Source organism: Pogoniulus pusillus, chromosome 16 (genome assembly GCF_015220805.1).
Source record: "Pogoniulus pusillus isolate bPogPus1 chromosome 16, bPogPus1.pri, whole genome shotgun sequence".
Classification (NCBI taxonomy): Eukaryota; Metazoa; Chordata; class Aves; order Piciformes; family Lybiidae; genus Pogoniulus; species Pogoniulus pusillus.
In genome coordinates this window covers 11,628,611-11,641,728 of record NC_087279.1, presented here as the reverse complement: position 1 = coordinate 11,641,728, position 13,118 = coordinate 11,628,611, and the positions used below count along the sequence as shown (strand labels likewise).

The 13,118-nt window shown below is 44.5% G+C and overlaps 1 protein-coding gene across 1 annotated transcript in view; it reads left to right on the top strand.

The window, feature by feature from the left end:
- Nucleotides 1-245: 245 nt before the first annotated feature.
- LOC135182412 (AAC-rich mRNA clone AAC11 protein-like) overlaps nucleotides 246-13,118 on the top strand; it is a 19,046-nt gene continuing 6,173 nt past the window's right edge. Inside the window, exons 1-5 of the mRNA XM_064156503.1 lie at nucleotides 246-285; nucleotides 7,684-7,829; nucleotides 8,422-8,508; nucleotides 8,942-8,989; nucleotides 12,141-12,231. Coding sequence (XP_064012573.1) covers nucleotides 7,740-7,829; nucleotides 8,422-8,508; nucleotides 8,942-8,989; nucleotides 12,141-12,231 — 316 coding nt within the window. The 5' untranslated portion in view covers nucleotides 246-285; nucleotides 7,684-7,739. The remainder of the gene's footprint in view (nucleotides 286-7,683; nucleotides 7,830-8,421; nucleotides 8,509-8,941; nucleotides 8,990-12,140; nucleotides 12,232-13,118) is intronic.

Sequence of the window (13,118 nt, the reverse complement as noted above, 5' to 3'; positions counted from 1 at the left end):
CCAGACAGCTCGAAGTAGTTTCACTTGCTGTCACTACTCAGGACTGCCATCAGAAGGAGATCACTGGCAGTGCTCATGCTGCTTTCCATATCACTAACTGGGAGTGCAATAAATAGCGTTCATCTCGCTGTAAGGCTCCTGAAATGAATGTGTGCAGAGACTTCAGTTAACTGCCACTCTCCTGTGCAGAAGAGGTGTCAGCAGCCGGATGCCTCTGTTCTCTCCTGCTTCCATTGCTAGGTCTGCTGGGTGCTGCTCAAGTGGTGCTGTTCAACTTCTCAACAGGTAATCTTGTTCCTTTCTTACCATGTTAGCAAGCCTTGAATTGGAAATGTGTATGCAGAGGGGTTTGTTGCTGCACAGCAATTTATACTGCATCTGAGTTATTGAGAGGCTGTGTGGAAGTAGGCTAAGGCACAAAACTTGCCACGTTGTGTGTCCCCATGCCAGGTGCCAAGTGCCTGTCCTCACCAGGAAACACAGGGGCCGGTTTCTGCCTTTGCACAAATGGACGGCACTTTGCAAATGGCAGCAGCTGGGCTGAGCAAGGCACTAATTCTGCAGAGGAGTGAAGCTTTTCAACTTGGTTTTAGTAAGCACAGGTTTCTTTTTATTTCCATGTAAATACTGCTGTTTTTTTCCTCCATTGATTTAACTCTGCAGTGCCTGCTCTTTAGGAAAATATCTGGATGCAGACTTTAAGAGAAGGAAGCAAATATTTGGGTGTCTCAGCAGATTCTCTAAGGAAGAATTTGAATGGGATCTTAATGCTAGGGAGTCTACAATCTCCACAGAGGCATTAAGTGTTGATAGTCTGGCTTGACACTTTTGAGAGAAGTACTAGAAAACATTTCTAACACCTCAGGCAGTGACCTGAAGACTTGTTCTTTAGTTTGGCACATGAGTTCCCTCAGAGGTGGTACCCCAATCCCCCTCTATTTTGGAATTGAATGAGAATTTCTTTGCAGTTCAACAATACGCTGAGCTCTGGGGAACCCCAGCTCTGTCCCAGGTTCTCTGGGCAGGGAACTTCAGCTGACACCCTTGAACCAAATTGTTCCCATGAACCTTTAACTTCCTAGGGGAAGAGGATGAGGATATGCTCAGCAGGATGTTGCTAATCCTGGGCTGTATTTCTTCTCCAACACAATGATATGGGGCAGGCTGCTAATAATTCCTTGCCCTGTTCTCGTCTGTGGTGGGTTCTTAGTGCTAGCCTACAAATAGGAATGACTTAATTCTCAGTCTCACCACCCCAGGTTGTGAGCAAGTGTTAATACTCCTCACGTTATTACATAAACCTAGACAGAAAATGTGAAGCACTTGAAAGAATACATGACTTGTCCAAGATTAAAGTCAGCAACAAATTCCATCTCTCTTCCTCTCTGGTCTTGGTATCCAGCATTTCCTAAGTTGGTTAAGTGCTGCAGTGCTTTGCCTGTTTTGACCATAAGAAGCCTGGGGTCTTGGTATGACTTGGAAGTTGATGGTGCAGTGATGGGATTGAAGTTGAAGTGTTGTAGAAATATGTGGCAGTCCTGTGTGTACAGAACTGAACACAACAGTTAGAACTCCACACATGGCCTTCCTCAGGCAAGTGCAAAGCCTTGCTTTTGTGAGGAAGGAATGGAATTTTTGGGGTTAACTACAGCAAAGCCATGGTGGCATTTTTGTGATTGTGGGATGAATTAGGATGAGCAAGATGCCTCTGAGACATAACTGTCTCAGGTATAAATTGGCAGTCAGCACATAAAGCGTAGGCTCATTTAAGAGTGTTCTTGAAGGACTAATCTTGTGTCAAAGAGTCCTGTGTTGAGTGCTCAGGAGATGGGAAACAGGAAACAACCAGGATGGTCTCTTCAGCCTCATCACTAGGGTAGCTCAGCAGTCAGGGAACTGTCCATTTTGTGGGTGAGAAGCTGAAATACATGATGTCCTTTTCATTAAGGTGACAGAGAACTCTACAGATCAGAAATGTAACTCTGTAGCTAGAGCTACAGAAATTCCTGTTCAGGCCTTGAACTGGTCCCAGGCACTGATGTGAGTCGTGGAAGCTCCCATGGTTCCTGTATTTATTTATTTATTTTTACCTCTGCAAGTTTAAATAGTGTCTCTCTTCTGAACTGGGTGCTTTGTCTGTCAGGATATGCTGGAGGTGGTGCAATAGCTTGCTAGTTGAATCAGTTTGGAAGCTTGTGCTTTGAATGTTACATGGGAACTAGAATTTCTCCCACTGAACTATGGCTCAACCCATGCTACTTGAACATGTGAGAGCTTAGGTTAGCCCAGCTGTCCCCGCTGAAGAGAGTTTTGAGAGTAAGAATCTTATCACATTCAGAAGTGTTGAACCCAGATTGGAAAGGGTGTAAATGACAACCAAAATGATCTAAAGGTATGAGCACATTCCAGGAAACTGGAACGTGCTGGCTTGTTTCAGCTGGCAGGATGGGGGAGATCAGATGAATATGGATATTGGGTAGAGTGGGTTTAACAATGGGGGAGAGACTGCTGGAGGACTCTGGTGCTGGAAGAACAAATAGCAATAAATTGCTCACTAGGAGAAAAAAACCCAACAAACAGGCAAGGAACTAGGAGATGTTTATAAGCATGAGACAAAAGAAGGCTTAGTCCTAGACACTGAAAATAGTAAGGGAAATGTCCTAGAGAGGTTATTTATGTTTTATAGATGTGATTTACAAGACTGCAGCAGTTACCTGCTCTTGCCTCAAGTTTGATTTAGTAGTCCTCAGGTTCCTCATTTCACAGAAAGATCTGGTAAAGAAGATGCAGTTGCCGCTCTTGCTGTCACTGCCCTTTTCCAAAGAAGATATTCCAGCATTTGGCTAGCCTGCTTTTCTGGTAGAACATTCCATGGGGATCTGTGACAAGCTGTGTTATTTCTTGATCTGCTGTGAGCATTTGATTTCTCAGAAGGTGACAGTCATTTCTGGTAAGGCTATAGCTATTGGAACGAAAGGTTTCTCTCTGCCTGGCCGTCTCAATTCCATTCTTTAGATGTCTTGTCTAACAGAGTCATTTATTCTCCTCCACTTGATGCAGGGCTTGGGCCAAATTTTTTCCCTCCCTGTTTTACTAGAGGGACCGATGAGTGACCATGCTCATGTCAGTGAAGCTACCCTGGGTTTACTTTGTCACATGTGACAGTAGAACAACAGTGCTGTGCTACCACGTGGGAGTTGTGCTTTGTAGATGTTGGTTTTTTTTGGTTTTTTTTTTTCTATTATTATAGAGACAGCATCAGAGTTAAGACTGTAATGAAGGGTCTCTTATAATCACACTCTTATTATGCTTTGAAAAATGCTTTGAGACTCTCTACTTTTTGTATGTGTGCACTGCAGCTAGACAGTCATTTTTCTGGCAGCATTCTCTGTGAGTCATGCACACAGTTTGGGGATTTTAGTATGATGGCTCAAGTATCCCTCTGTCATAGTGTATTTCTCCCAGGGATATAGCCTAAAATGTAACCTTCCTGAGGAAACCAACAAAAGGGGGTTCTACAGTTCAATTTGCCTGCCCAAGTCAACAGACTCATTCTCAAGGCTTTTTCTGTAGTTTGCAGAAAGGGAAAAGTGTCTGGAGAAGACTAATCAATACCCTGTGTTAGACTGCAACTACATTACACCTAATAGCAGCTTTTCTTTCCTGAGAACTCGCTATGGTAGACAAACTGGCTTTGTACCACTTAGCACTTAATCATAGAATTGTTAAGGTTGGAAAAGACTTTTAAGATAAAGTCCAACCACAACCTCACTACCCTGACCACTAAAGTGTATCCTGAAGTTTCTTGAATACCTCCAGAGATGTTGACTCCACCACTTCCCTAGGCAGCCTGTTATAATTTTTCATCACTCTTTCAGCAATTTTCATAATCTCCACTCAAAACTTTTCCTGGCACACCTTAAGCCCACTTCCCCTCATCCTATCACTAGTTACTTGAGAGATCAGCACCAGCCTTACTACCATCTCTTTTCAGGTAGCTGTAGAGAGCAATAAGATCTCCCCTTAGTCTTCTCTTCTCCATACTTAACCTCAGTTCCCTCAGCAGCTACTCGTACAGCATGGCCTCCAATCCCCTCACCAGCCTTCTTGCTCTTCTCTGGACACACTCCAGAACTTCAATGTCTGTCTTCTTTTTTGATCCTATGTAAGAAGTTAAATTGTGTCCTCTGCCAGGTGCCTGGGAATGCCTTTAGTTAGCGAGCTGCTTTGTTTTGTTGATGTCTCAGCAACACAGAGCTCTGAATACTGTCAAAATCATGTTTTCATGTGTCTGCATCATTTGCAAAGCTGTGCATATGGCATGAAAGGTTGTCTAAGGATGGAGATTTTAGATCATGTGCTCTTGTGAATAGAAGTGGAATTCAGCCCTGCTGACTCAGCTTCCAGCTAGGAGTGCAAAGACCCTGGAATACTTGGGGGTTCTTTTTGCATACAATGGGATTCAACATTGATGTGAAGGTTTATATACCCTCAATTTGAAGTAGCATTGCAGTGGGCGCTTTGTGTTGCATGCATCTTACATTGAGTCATATGAAGCTCACTTAAGCACTGAGGACTGATGTTTGTGTAGCTTCTCTTGTGTACTGTTTCTCTTCACACCAGGCTTCAAGTATGAGTCTTTGGTGGGTGATGGGAAGGTGGAAGAGCGATGTACAAAGACACTGCTATCTCCTAGCAGTGTCTGTATACTTGTTGGTAGAAAGCCTGCCAGATATGTGAAAGGCATTGTGGAGTGTGTCACTCTTGCAAGATTTAGAAAACAATCATTGTGCAGAAAGTGATTTTCTTTGCAACTGGGGAAAAATGGATTCTGTACACTGCGGTTGCTCCCACTTGAGTAATGGCATATGACATTTGGATTTAATGTGGGTTTCAGTTACAGTGAACTTAGGGGAGAGGCTGTGGCAACAAGAGCCATGGATTTGGTTTCTGTTGTGACTGTTTTTTAGAAGCTGGAATGAAGGCTGGAGCTCTTCTTGCTCCATCTGCCAGTGACATTTTCAGGTTCCACGTGTCCAGCCTGAGGTGGCCAAGCAGACAGGAAGAGAACGTGCTCCAAGAACAAGAAAATGCAACCCCCTAGCCCTCCTACTAGCACAGCCTCCCCTCTAACAACTACCTCTGTTGTTAGCTTTGACAATACCTGCAACACAGCATGCCTTGATATCACCACAGATTAAACAAGGGAAATATGCACTTATGTTATTTTTCCAAGGAAGTGGTTATGTTTTCTCTGGAACTCTTCTCCGCATATTAGCATTAGGACCTGAATTCCCAGAGACACTGAACCAGTGCCTCCAGTTTACTGTGATCCATAGGTAGAAGCTGTGTTGTCAGAGCAATCTCAGTCTCTTCACAGGGCCCTGTCTTGGACAGCACTTTCACACTTATCATCCTATAGTGATGTCTGTTCTCTTTCCATGGACTGCTGAGGGGAGGATCAGAATCAGGAGACTTGAAGCCACCCTTGCAGCACTCTAGGCTGAGCCAGCAGCAGATGTGTGCAGCATGAGATGGGCTGGTTTAAACCTGCCTTTGGCACCTCTTTGAGAAGCACTTCAGTGACTCTCTCCTGCTTGTCAGAACCAGTACAAGGATATTTGAGCCAAATTCTGGCCCATAAATACAGACATGAGAAATAGCTAGACCAGTGGGCAGAATGTTTATTGTCATCTTCAGGTAAGGCCCTCTCATTTTTGAAACTTGAACATCTGATGAAACTACAAAGCACTGGAAACATTCTATAAAGCACAGCTCTTCTCTGAAATAGACTGCAGAAGTGTTTCATGCTTGTCTCTCAGGGACTGAGTGCCAAATGTGTGTGGCTTGCAAGTACAGAGAAACTTCTTTTACTAACTCATCTGCCTGCAGATGCAGACCTCAGCTACAGTCTTTCCATCGCCCTCTGATCAGAGATTTTGATCGAAAAGCTGAGTGTGTAGCAGCATCTGTGAGCTGTGTCCCAACAGCATGCACAAGGGGATGTTCAGGGAGCTCACTTGGTAGGATTGCTCATGCATGAACTGGAACTGTACCCAGCTTCTGCCCTCCAGCATTATTTCAAAGAGAACAGTCACACTCTCATGTGGTGAAGCTGTGCTCTTACTAGCATACTGCTTTTACTGCCTCAGGTAGAGCCTGCTGGAGGGACCTGGGGGCCCAGTAGCACTCAAGGCTGGTGGAACAAAGAGCTATTTAAGCATGCTGCTGTTATCTTTCACAAGTGAGAAAGTAGAAGTAAATTGGGTAGAGCAAAGAGCTGCAAAACCCATTTCACAGGTGGAGATGGAAGAGCTTCTACAGGCAAGGCAGATTTGTCCCACAACATCTAGATGAGGTTGCAGCAGTGGCTTCGGGTAGAAGGCAGAAACGCTTTGTTCATCTGTATGCTCCTGTTTACTTGAGGGGGCAATGGTGTTGCCTTCCCAACTGCACTGTTCTCAGCTATTTATTTTGTGGTAAGAGCTACTGATGAGAGGATTTAGCCAGAACTGACAGCCTTTGTCCAAGCCGGCTCAGTTCCCTCAGCCGCTTGCAGCTTCCTGAGATCTCCCTGCTGTGCAAGGAAACAAGAGATAAGGTTTGGGAGGCTATAAGTGCCTTTTTCCAAGCAGTTCAGCAAAATGGTAGGTGAGTTCAAACCCTTAGCTAGAACTTACTCCACACAAACAAGACCAATGACCCTTATCTCTCTTAATGTACCAGGGAATCAGGTGCCAGCTGGTCAAGGTCTCTTCTCTTCCCACTTCAAGGTATGCAGGTACAAAGGCTCACAGTCAAATTGCCACCTTCTGTGGCAGACAAGGTCAGAGGAGAAGCCTCAAGCAGAAGCAAGGAAAGCTATCAATAGCTCATGATCTTAGTTATTTCTTGAATTAGTCATATCAGGGATCTTTTCAGCCACAGTAGGCACTCTGTAGGGCTTGGGGACAAGGAGAAGGCTAGCTGGCAAGTCTATTAGTGCAAAACTTGGAGTAGGCAAACACAGTGTTCAGGATTCAAGCAAAAGCCATGTCTGGGTAACTACTTTTGTCCAGTAGAAAACAATGAGCCCTGTGTAAGACCAGAGACTAGGCACTGGAGTGGGATCAGGCCATCTCTCCAGACAGTACCTGTTCAATCAGTGATTAGGGGGAAATGCTGTAGGTGCAGCTCCAGAGCTAAATTCACCTCCTAAAGGGTTTATACCTTGATACTTGCTCTCGGGCATCCTGATGTAAAGCTGTGCTTGCTGTGGATTTGTGTCTCAGGTTTAGCTTTGGCTTTTGATGATAAAGGAATTCCAAATCAGGGCTTTTATAAATCATTGCAAATATTTTGTCTCCCACCTACTTTCTTCTTGGGCAAAGGAAGCCTACAAAGAGAGATGTTCAGAGAGCTGAAGAAGGAATAGAAAAATGCAGGCATCACATGGTCTGGTACCTGGAGCAATCAGGTTCTTTGGCCCAAGGCCTCAAAAAGCTGAGGAATGAACCATGTAAAAGAACAGATCAGTAATGTCTGTAAAGCAGGGTTATGATATTTAAATAGCAGGCTTTCCTAGCTGATAAAAACAATGGCAAGCTGTCATGCCCGATCCTCTGTCCCAATTTCAGCCTTGCAGGTAGAAGAGAATCTGTAATAAGATATAGAAAGAAAGAGTAGACAAGTTTTCTTTCCCAGTCCACAGAGGAAAAGCCTGCTGGATTGTCACCTGGAAACCCGTGGGAAGTGCCATCATGAGCAATGAAAAGCCAGTGAACCCTAGCTCACCTACGCCGACTGAGGGCCTGAAGAGAAAGAGGGGAAGGCCAAAGAAGCAGCCAGAGGTGAGAGCACAGCATCCTAAAAGACAGCCTGATGGTACTGTGGCTTTAGCCTGATGGGACTTGTAGGCAGCCCTGGGAAGCAGCTCACTAATGAAGGACAAGAGAAGCTGAGATGTTCTGTGGCAAATGGTCTTGGTCATTAGGAAAGCAGCAATATGTGCAATCTGGGGTGTCTCAGCCAATGGCTTCAGAAGTGTGTCTAATGTGGAAGGCCATGACTGGGCAGGCCAGGAAATAGCATCAGGGGAATTGTCAGATCTCAAATCCAGTCTAGAGACTTTCAGGTGTCATCACCCTCTAGTTTTGCACTGGTATTTAGATAAAGCAGAGAAGACCAAGGACTTTCCTCTCCTTGTTCTAGGCACTATGGCAAGAGTCCTGAAATGTATTCATTTCTCCAGCCCAAAAAGCAAAAGTGTTGGGTTATTTTTGGCCACCTCCTAATGCAATTCACAGCCAGAAAAGCAAACAAGCAGATATTTAGTTGTCTGGGTGCTGTTATTGGTGCAATACAGTCAAAGGCATATTAGAATGAGAATTTAAGTTGTTCTAATGATCATCCTGCTTAAATCATTTTCTCCTGTTATCCCAGGAGGAGGATGTGGGACCACTGCCAGAGAAGAAACCACGAGGAAGGCCAAAAGGAAGCAAGAAGGTGACTACTGGATCTGGACAAATGGTAAGAGAAAATGGTTCATTTTCTTTTATGGGCAAGAGTTGGCTGGCCCTACTCAATGTGTCACTGAAGGGACAGGCAGGGAGGATTCTCTTAGCTTAAAGACAAACAGTGAAAGTTGGCCCTAATTCAGCTTAGCCTTGATTGCCACTGTTGGTCAAACCAGTTATTGTGGTTTTAGTCCTAACTCGCTTCCTGTGCTGCTACTGCCTCTTCAGCAGCTTCCTTCTAGCACTTTTCTTCCACCATTGCCAAATAATCACAGCCAGAATAGTCTGGCAGGTGTTTCTTTCTCAACTGTCTTCTACCCCAGACTTCTCCTTTTCTGCCACTTGTCTCACAAAAACTGTACACAGAGGTCACAGTGTATTAGTCACACTGCCCAGCAAATACAAGATTTGACAACCTTTCTTTTTCTGTATTGCTTTCAATGAAGGTAGAACCTCCTGCTGCGAAAAGGCCGAGAGGGAGGCCCCGCAAGCAGGTGAGTACAGTGTTTAGTCCTCTTCCTCTGGCCTGGTCACAGATTCTGGGGGATTTTCACTTCCATTTGCTCTTCTTAGGCTCTCTATCTCGAAGTGGTCTGGAAACCTAACATGTTAGGAAAGCTCTGACTACTTCACCAGTCACCCCTCATATTCAGCTCCTGAATTCTGAGTGAATGAGAGCTGCTCTGCTTAATTCAAAGCATGTTAGTCTTCTGCAGGACTTTCACAGATTAGGAACGCCAGACCAGGTATTCCATCCTTGAGCAGAGGATTTATCTTCCCAGGACTCCTGAAAGACTGAAGTGATTGCTTAGCATGTCAGCTTGCCTCAAAAGCAGGAACTTAAAATTAAGCAAAAGAAATCTGGTGAATGACAAAACTTTGAATCCTGACAGCAGGAGACTCTTTTATGCAGCAGACAAAAGATTGATAAGAACCAGTAGGTGAAAATAGAACATGAAAAAGAGAGGAAAGCTTTTAATAAAGCTATTCAGTCCAGTGAGCAATTAATGGCATGTTATCTATCATTAAGAGTGATTTAAAAAGGCAAACACAAACAACAAACACATAAGGCAATCATAATCTATTATTTGCTGTCTATCTGCTAAGCACAAAAGTCTAGACCAAGCCCAGGCTGTGCACCTGCTGCAGAGATCCATAGGTTTGTTCAACAGCTGTGCAGTGCCACAGGAATGCTTAGGATGGGAAGAGGTGCTTTCAGGTCCAGGAGAAAAACACACACAGTCAGCCTGCACTAGGGCTGGGGACGTGGAGGGACCTGTACAGTCAGAAAACATATTCCTGACACCCCAGATAATGTGGATCAGAGACAGCTTCATAAACATAAAGTGAAAGATGGTCAAGGTGCTTCCTAGAAGACTGGAACTGCAGGGTTCTCCCTGCTCAGAGTTTGTCACCCCTTTATGGAAAGGTTGGGTGCTTGCAGTGATCTGGTTGGATGCTGTTAGAAGTTACTTTGAAGCTGCAATCCAGGTAGGAAGCTATAGCTCAGAGAGTGTTTGCTCTATTCCCATCAGTGTTTCTTAGCACAATGTGACATGGCATACTCTCACCAGGCAAAAAGGACTGGCACCCAGAGACTTACATGAGGGTGAGCAGGCCATCAGTGTTGTGACAATCCTTTCTTGGGAGCAGTGAAAGGCAGCAGAGCTTTGCAAGTAGCTCTGGAGCATTCTGAACATTGCTGAATTTGAGAAGAGGCAATTTGACCTGGCCACATACATGAAGGGAGGTGGATAGATTGAGAAGAGTGTGGAAAGAGGAGGCCTGCTCTGCCATCTTGTCTTGGACAGTGGTACAAATGTAGCCATGAGCTACAGTGAGTATAATGCAAAGGCAGAGCCCAAAGGACTCCAGAGCAGCTGGCACTAGTTTGTGCATTCTTTGTCTGATCTGGAAAAGGAAGTTTAACCCTCAGAGTTGTTCCAGTGCCTTTCTGCTTCCAGCCCAGTGAGGGAAGAGCAGGCAATGGAACTGTGGGAGGAACAGATTCAGTCTCAGCTTCTGCTGTTGCTGAACTGGGCAGAGAAGCCTTGGCTGTGAAAGTGTTATTGTTGGGTTCAGCAAAGCCAAAAATTAAGTAGATATTATATAGAGCTGAGGATCCTGTGTGTGATAAGTCAGAGGGTTCAGAGCAGGGAACAGTTTATAAAACACCTGCTGGTGGGGCTGTCTTGTGGTTAAACTGACAGGAATAGTAATAAAGGAGATGGCTTCAGACCTGCTATTCTGTGTGCTTGCTATGGCTTCAGAGAGAGAGTCCCTCATCCTCTCTGGGGACAGACTCCTGCAGTGGAGAAGGGAATGGGGGCAGCAAGCAGTGCTGAGAACATTCCCTGACGTCTCATGAGGCACAGACACCCATATGTGTGATCTCAAAAGCTTACACCTAAAGTAACACTGTCGGGAATAGTTTCCTCTTCCACTTTCTCCTTCTTTGCAATTAAAAAAACCCACTGCTTTTCCATGGAAATTCTTGGTTTCCCATAATGCTAATCTAATGAAAACACTCCTATATGAACTCAACTGACACTTTATTCTTCCTTGAGACCTTTATGCCCCATAGAAGCATCAAGAGAAGAGTTTGGAGCATTCTTGTATCTCCCAGCATCTGCTAATTGTGGTGTTGAATGCCTGGGATCCCTCAGCTATCCATGTACCTGCGCTGCTTTTTGTTTGTGTTTCACTAATTTAAGTGGAAGGGCTCACTGGAGAACCTTTAGTTCAAAACAGCTCTCTCTTTTGATGAGAGTGCTCAGGGAATTGTCCAGTCTATAAATACCTATAGTCTACCAGAAATAATTTATAGCAATCTTACCTAATTTGCAGCCTGTTATAGATCAGAAAGGACTCTTCCAGCCATTCTCTTCTGTAACAGGTCATAGTAGCTGTGGTTCTAGGGTTAGGCTTGGGGTTTTATGGTTAAATTGACTTGTTTGCCAGAGCTATAAATTAGAGTGTTCTAACACCCTAACAATAACTCAAGCAATGAGCTGTAATAATAATTTATGACTGAATTGAAACCTTTTTGTACACTGGCTCCTTTTCCATTAGTTTGCTTTTGAATGTTTCAAAATGTGTCATTCTAACTTTGGTTAGCAAAACATTCTGATGTTTCAGTTCAAAATTAATTTAACAGCTGAGGGCTTTGGGAGTGGGGAGGACAAAACCAAAGCAGAAGAAAAACAACAGCCATTTAGTTCTTAATTTTTGAAGGGCAATACCTTTAGTAGTTTATTACAGGAAGCTATCAGGAAACTTAATGCAGAAAATATTCTCAAGGATGAAAAAATTTCTCCACAGGTGTGTAGTGGGCAGGCTTTTCTCACATGAGGCCATGTGTTTCATAGGGCTGGTAATATGGTGGCTGCTTATGGATTCTGACAGCCATTCAGAGATGCTTCTGAATGCATATGGACACTACCTACGCTGGTGCTTGCTCTTGCCTGTGGGTGGATGCAGGAAGTGGTGGCAAACAAGCATGTTTTCAGGGCTGCGGTTCTGTTTAAATACAATAGCGATCAAAAGCCTTTGCTGTTCCATCCACTTTGTGAATTTGCAATTTTGTCTCTTTGCAGCTAGTTTTATGCAAGTCATTTTGTTTGTTTTTGGTGTTTTTCTTCCTAGCCTCAAGTAGTGGTCCAAGATGGAGCGTCTCATGGAGAAAATCCTCAGGGAAGCAGTGACTCGAATTTGAACTCGGTGCCAGCCACACAAGGTTTGAAATTAGATAATTGTAATTACATGAAACTAAGCTGTGCAGCTGTGCTTCTGGTAAACCATGCATGTACCCCCAAAGCTTTAGCACTGGCTCAAATCATTCTGGTAAATCCTACAAACAGGAGAACTTGGAAGGCTTCCATGCACATTACAGCAGGAGGAGTAGCACATTCCTTTCATCTAATTCGGTTATGACAACTTCAGCAGAAGAGAGGGATAGGAAAAGAATCTGTGCCTTTGTCTTTCTGAGAAGTCATGTGTCTGAGATGAATTCTGGTGAATGTTATGATCTGTGTCATATAGAAAGTGAAAAAAGTCTATCATGAATATATGCTCTTAGGAAAAGTATTCTACACTGACTTCAGCAAATGTCCCCAGGATAGTCTTGCCCTCTTCTCCTGGCTTGTGCTGTAAGGCAGGGCTCTGTTGGCAGCTGGCACACCAGCAGAGACGCCTGTACCTCAGCAGCACAGAGAATGACAGCACTGACAAGTTTCTGTATGGGACCGTAAAGTTATCTAAGCTCCTCTAAGATACGATGCCAGATAACTGTTGTGACTATTGTGGGAATTTACACCACCCAGCAGTTTGAGCCCCAGCCTGCCTCACTGCATCTCTGGGATAGTACAAATCCAAGTCCAGCCTTTACCATGCAGGGCTCATTCTGAGGCAGACGCCAGGAAAACATGTACAGCTGAGTCCTAACATCAGCAAGCATTGTTGGAAGCTACTCATTAAATGTTTTCCCTCCAGTGGGAGGGGGGCAGCAGCCCAGCAGAGGCAGATGTTGCCTTGTTTTGATGTGTGGTCAGCACAGCTGCTCCCTCACGCCGCTGCCGTTACTGCTGTTAAGCGTGGTGTGCAAAGCAAACCAACTGCTGCTGG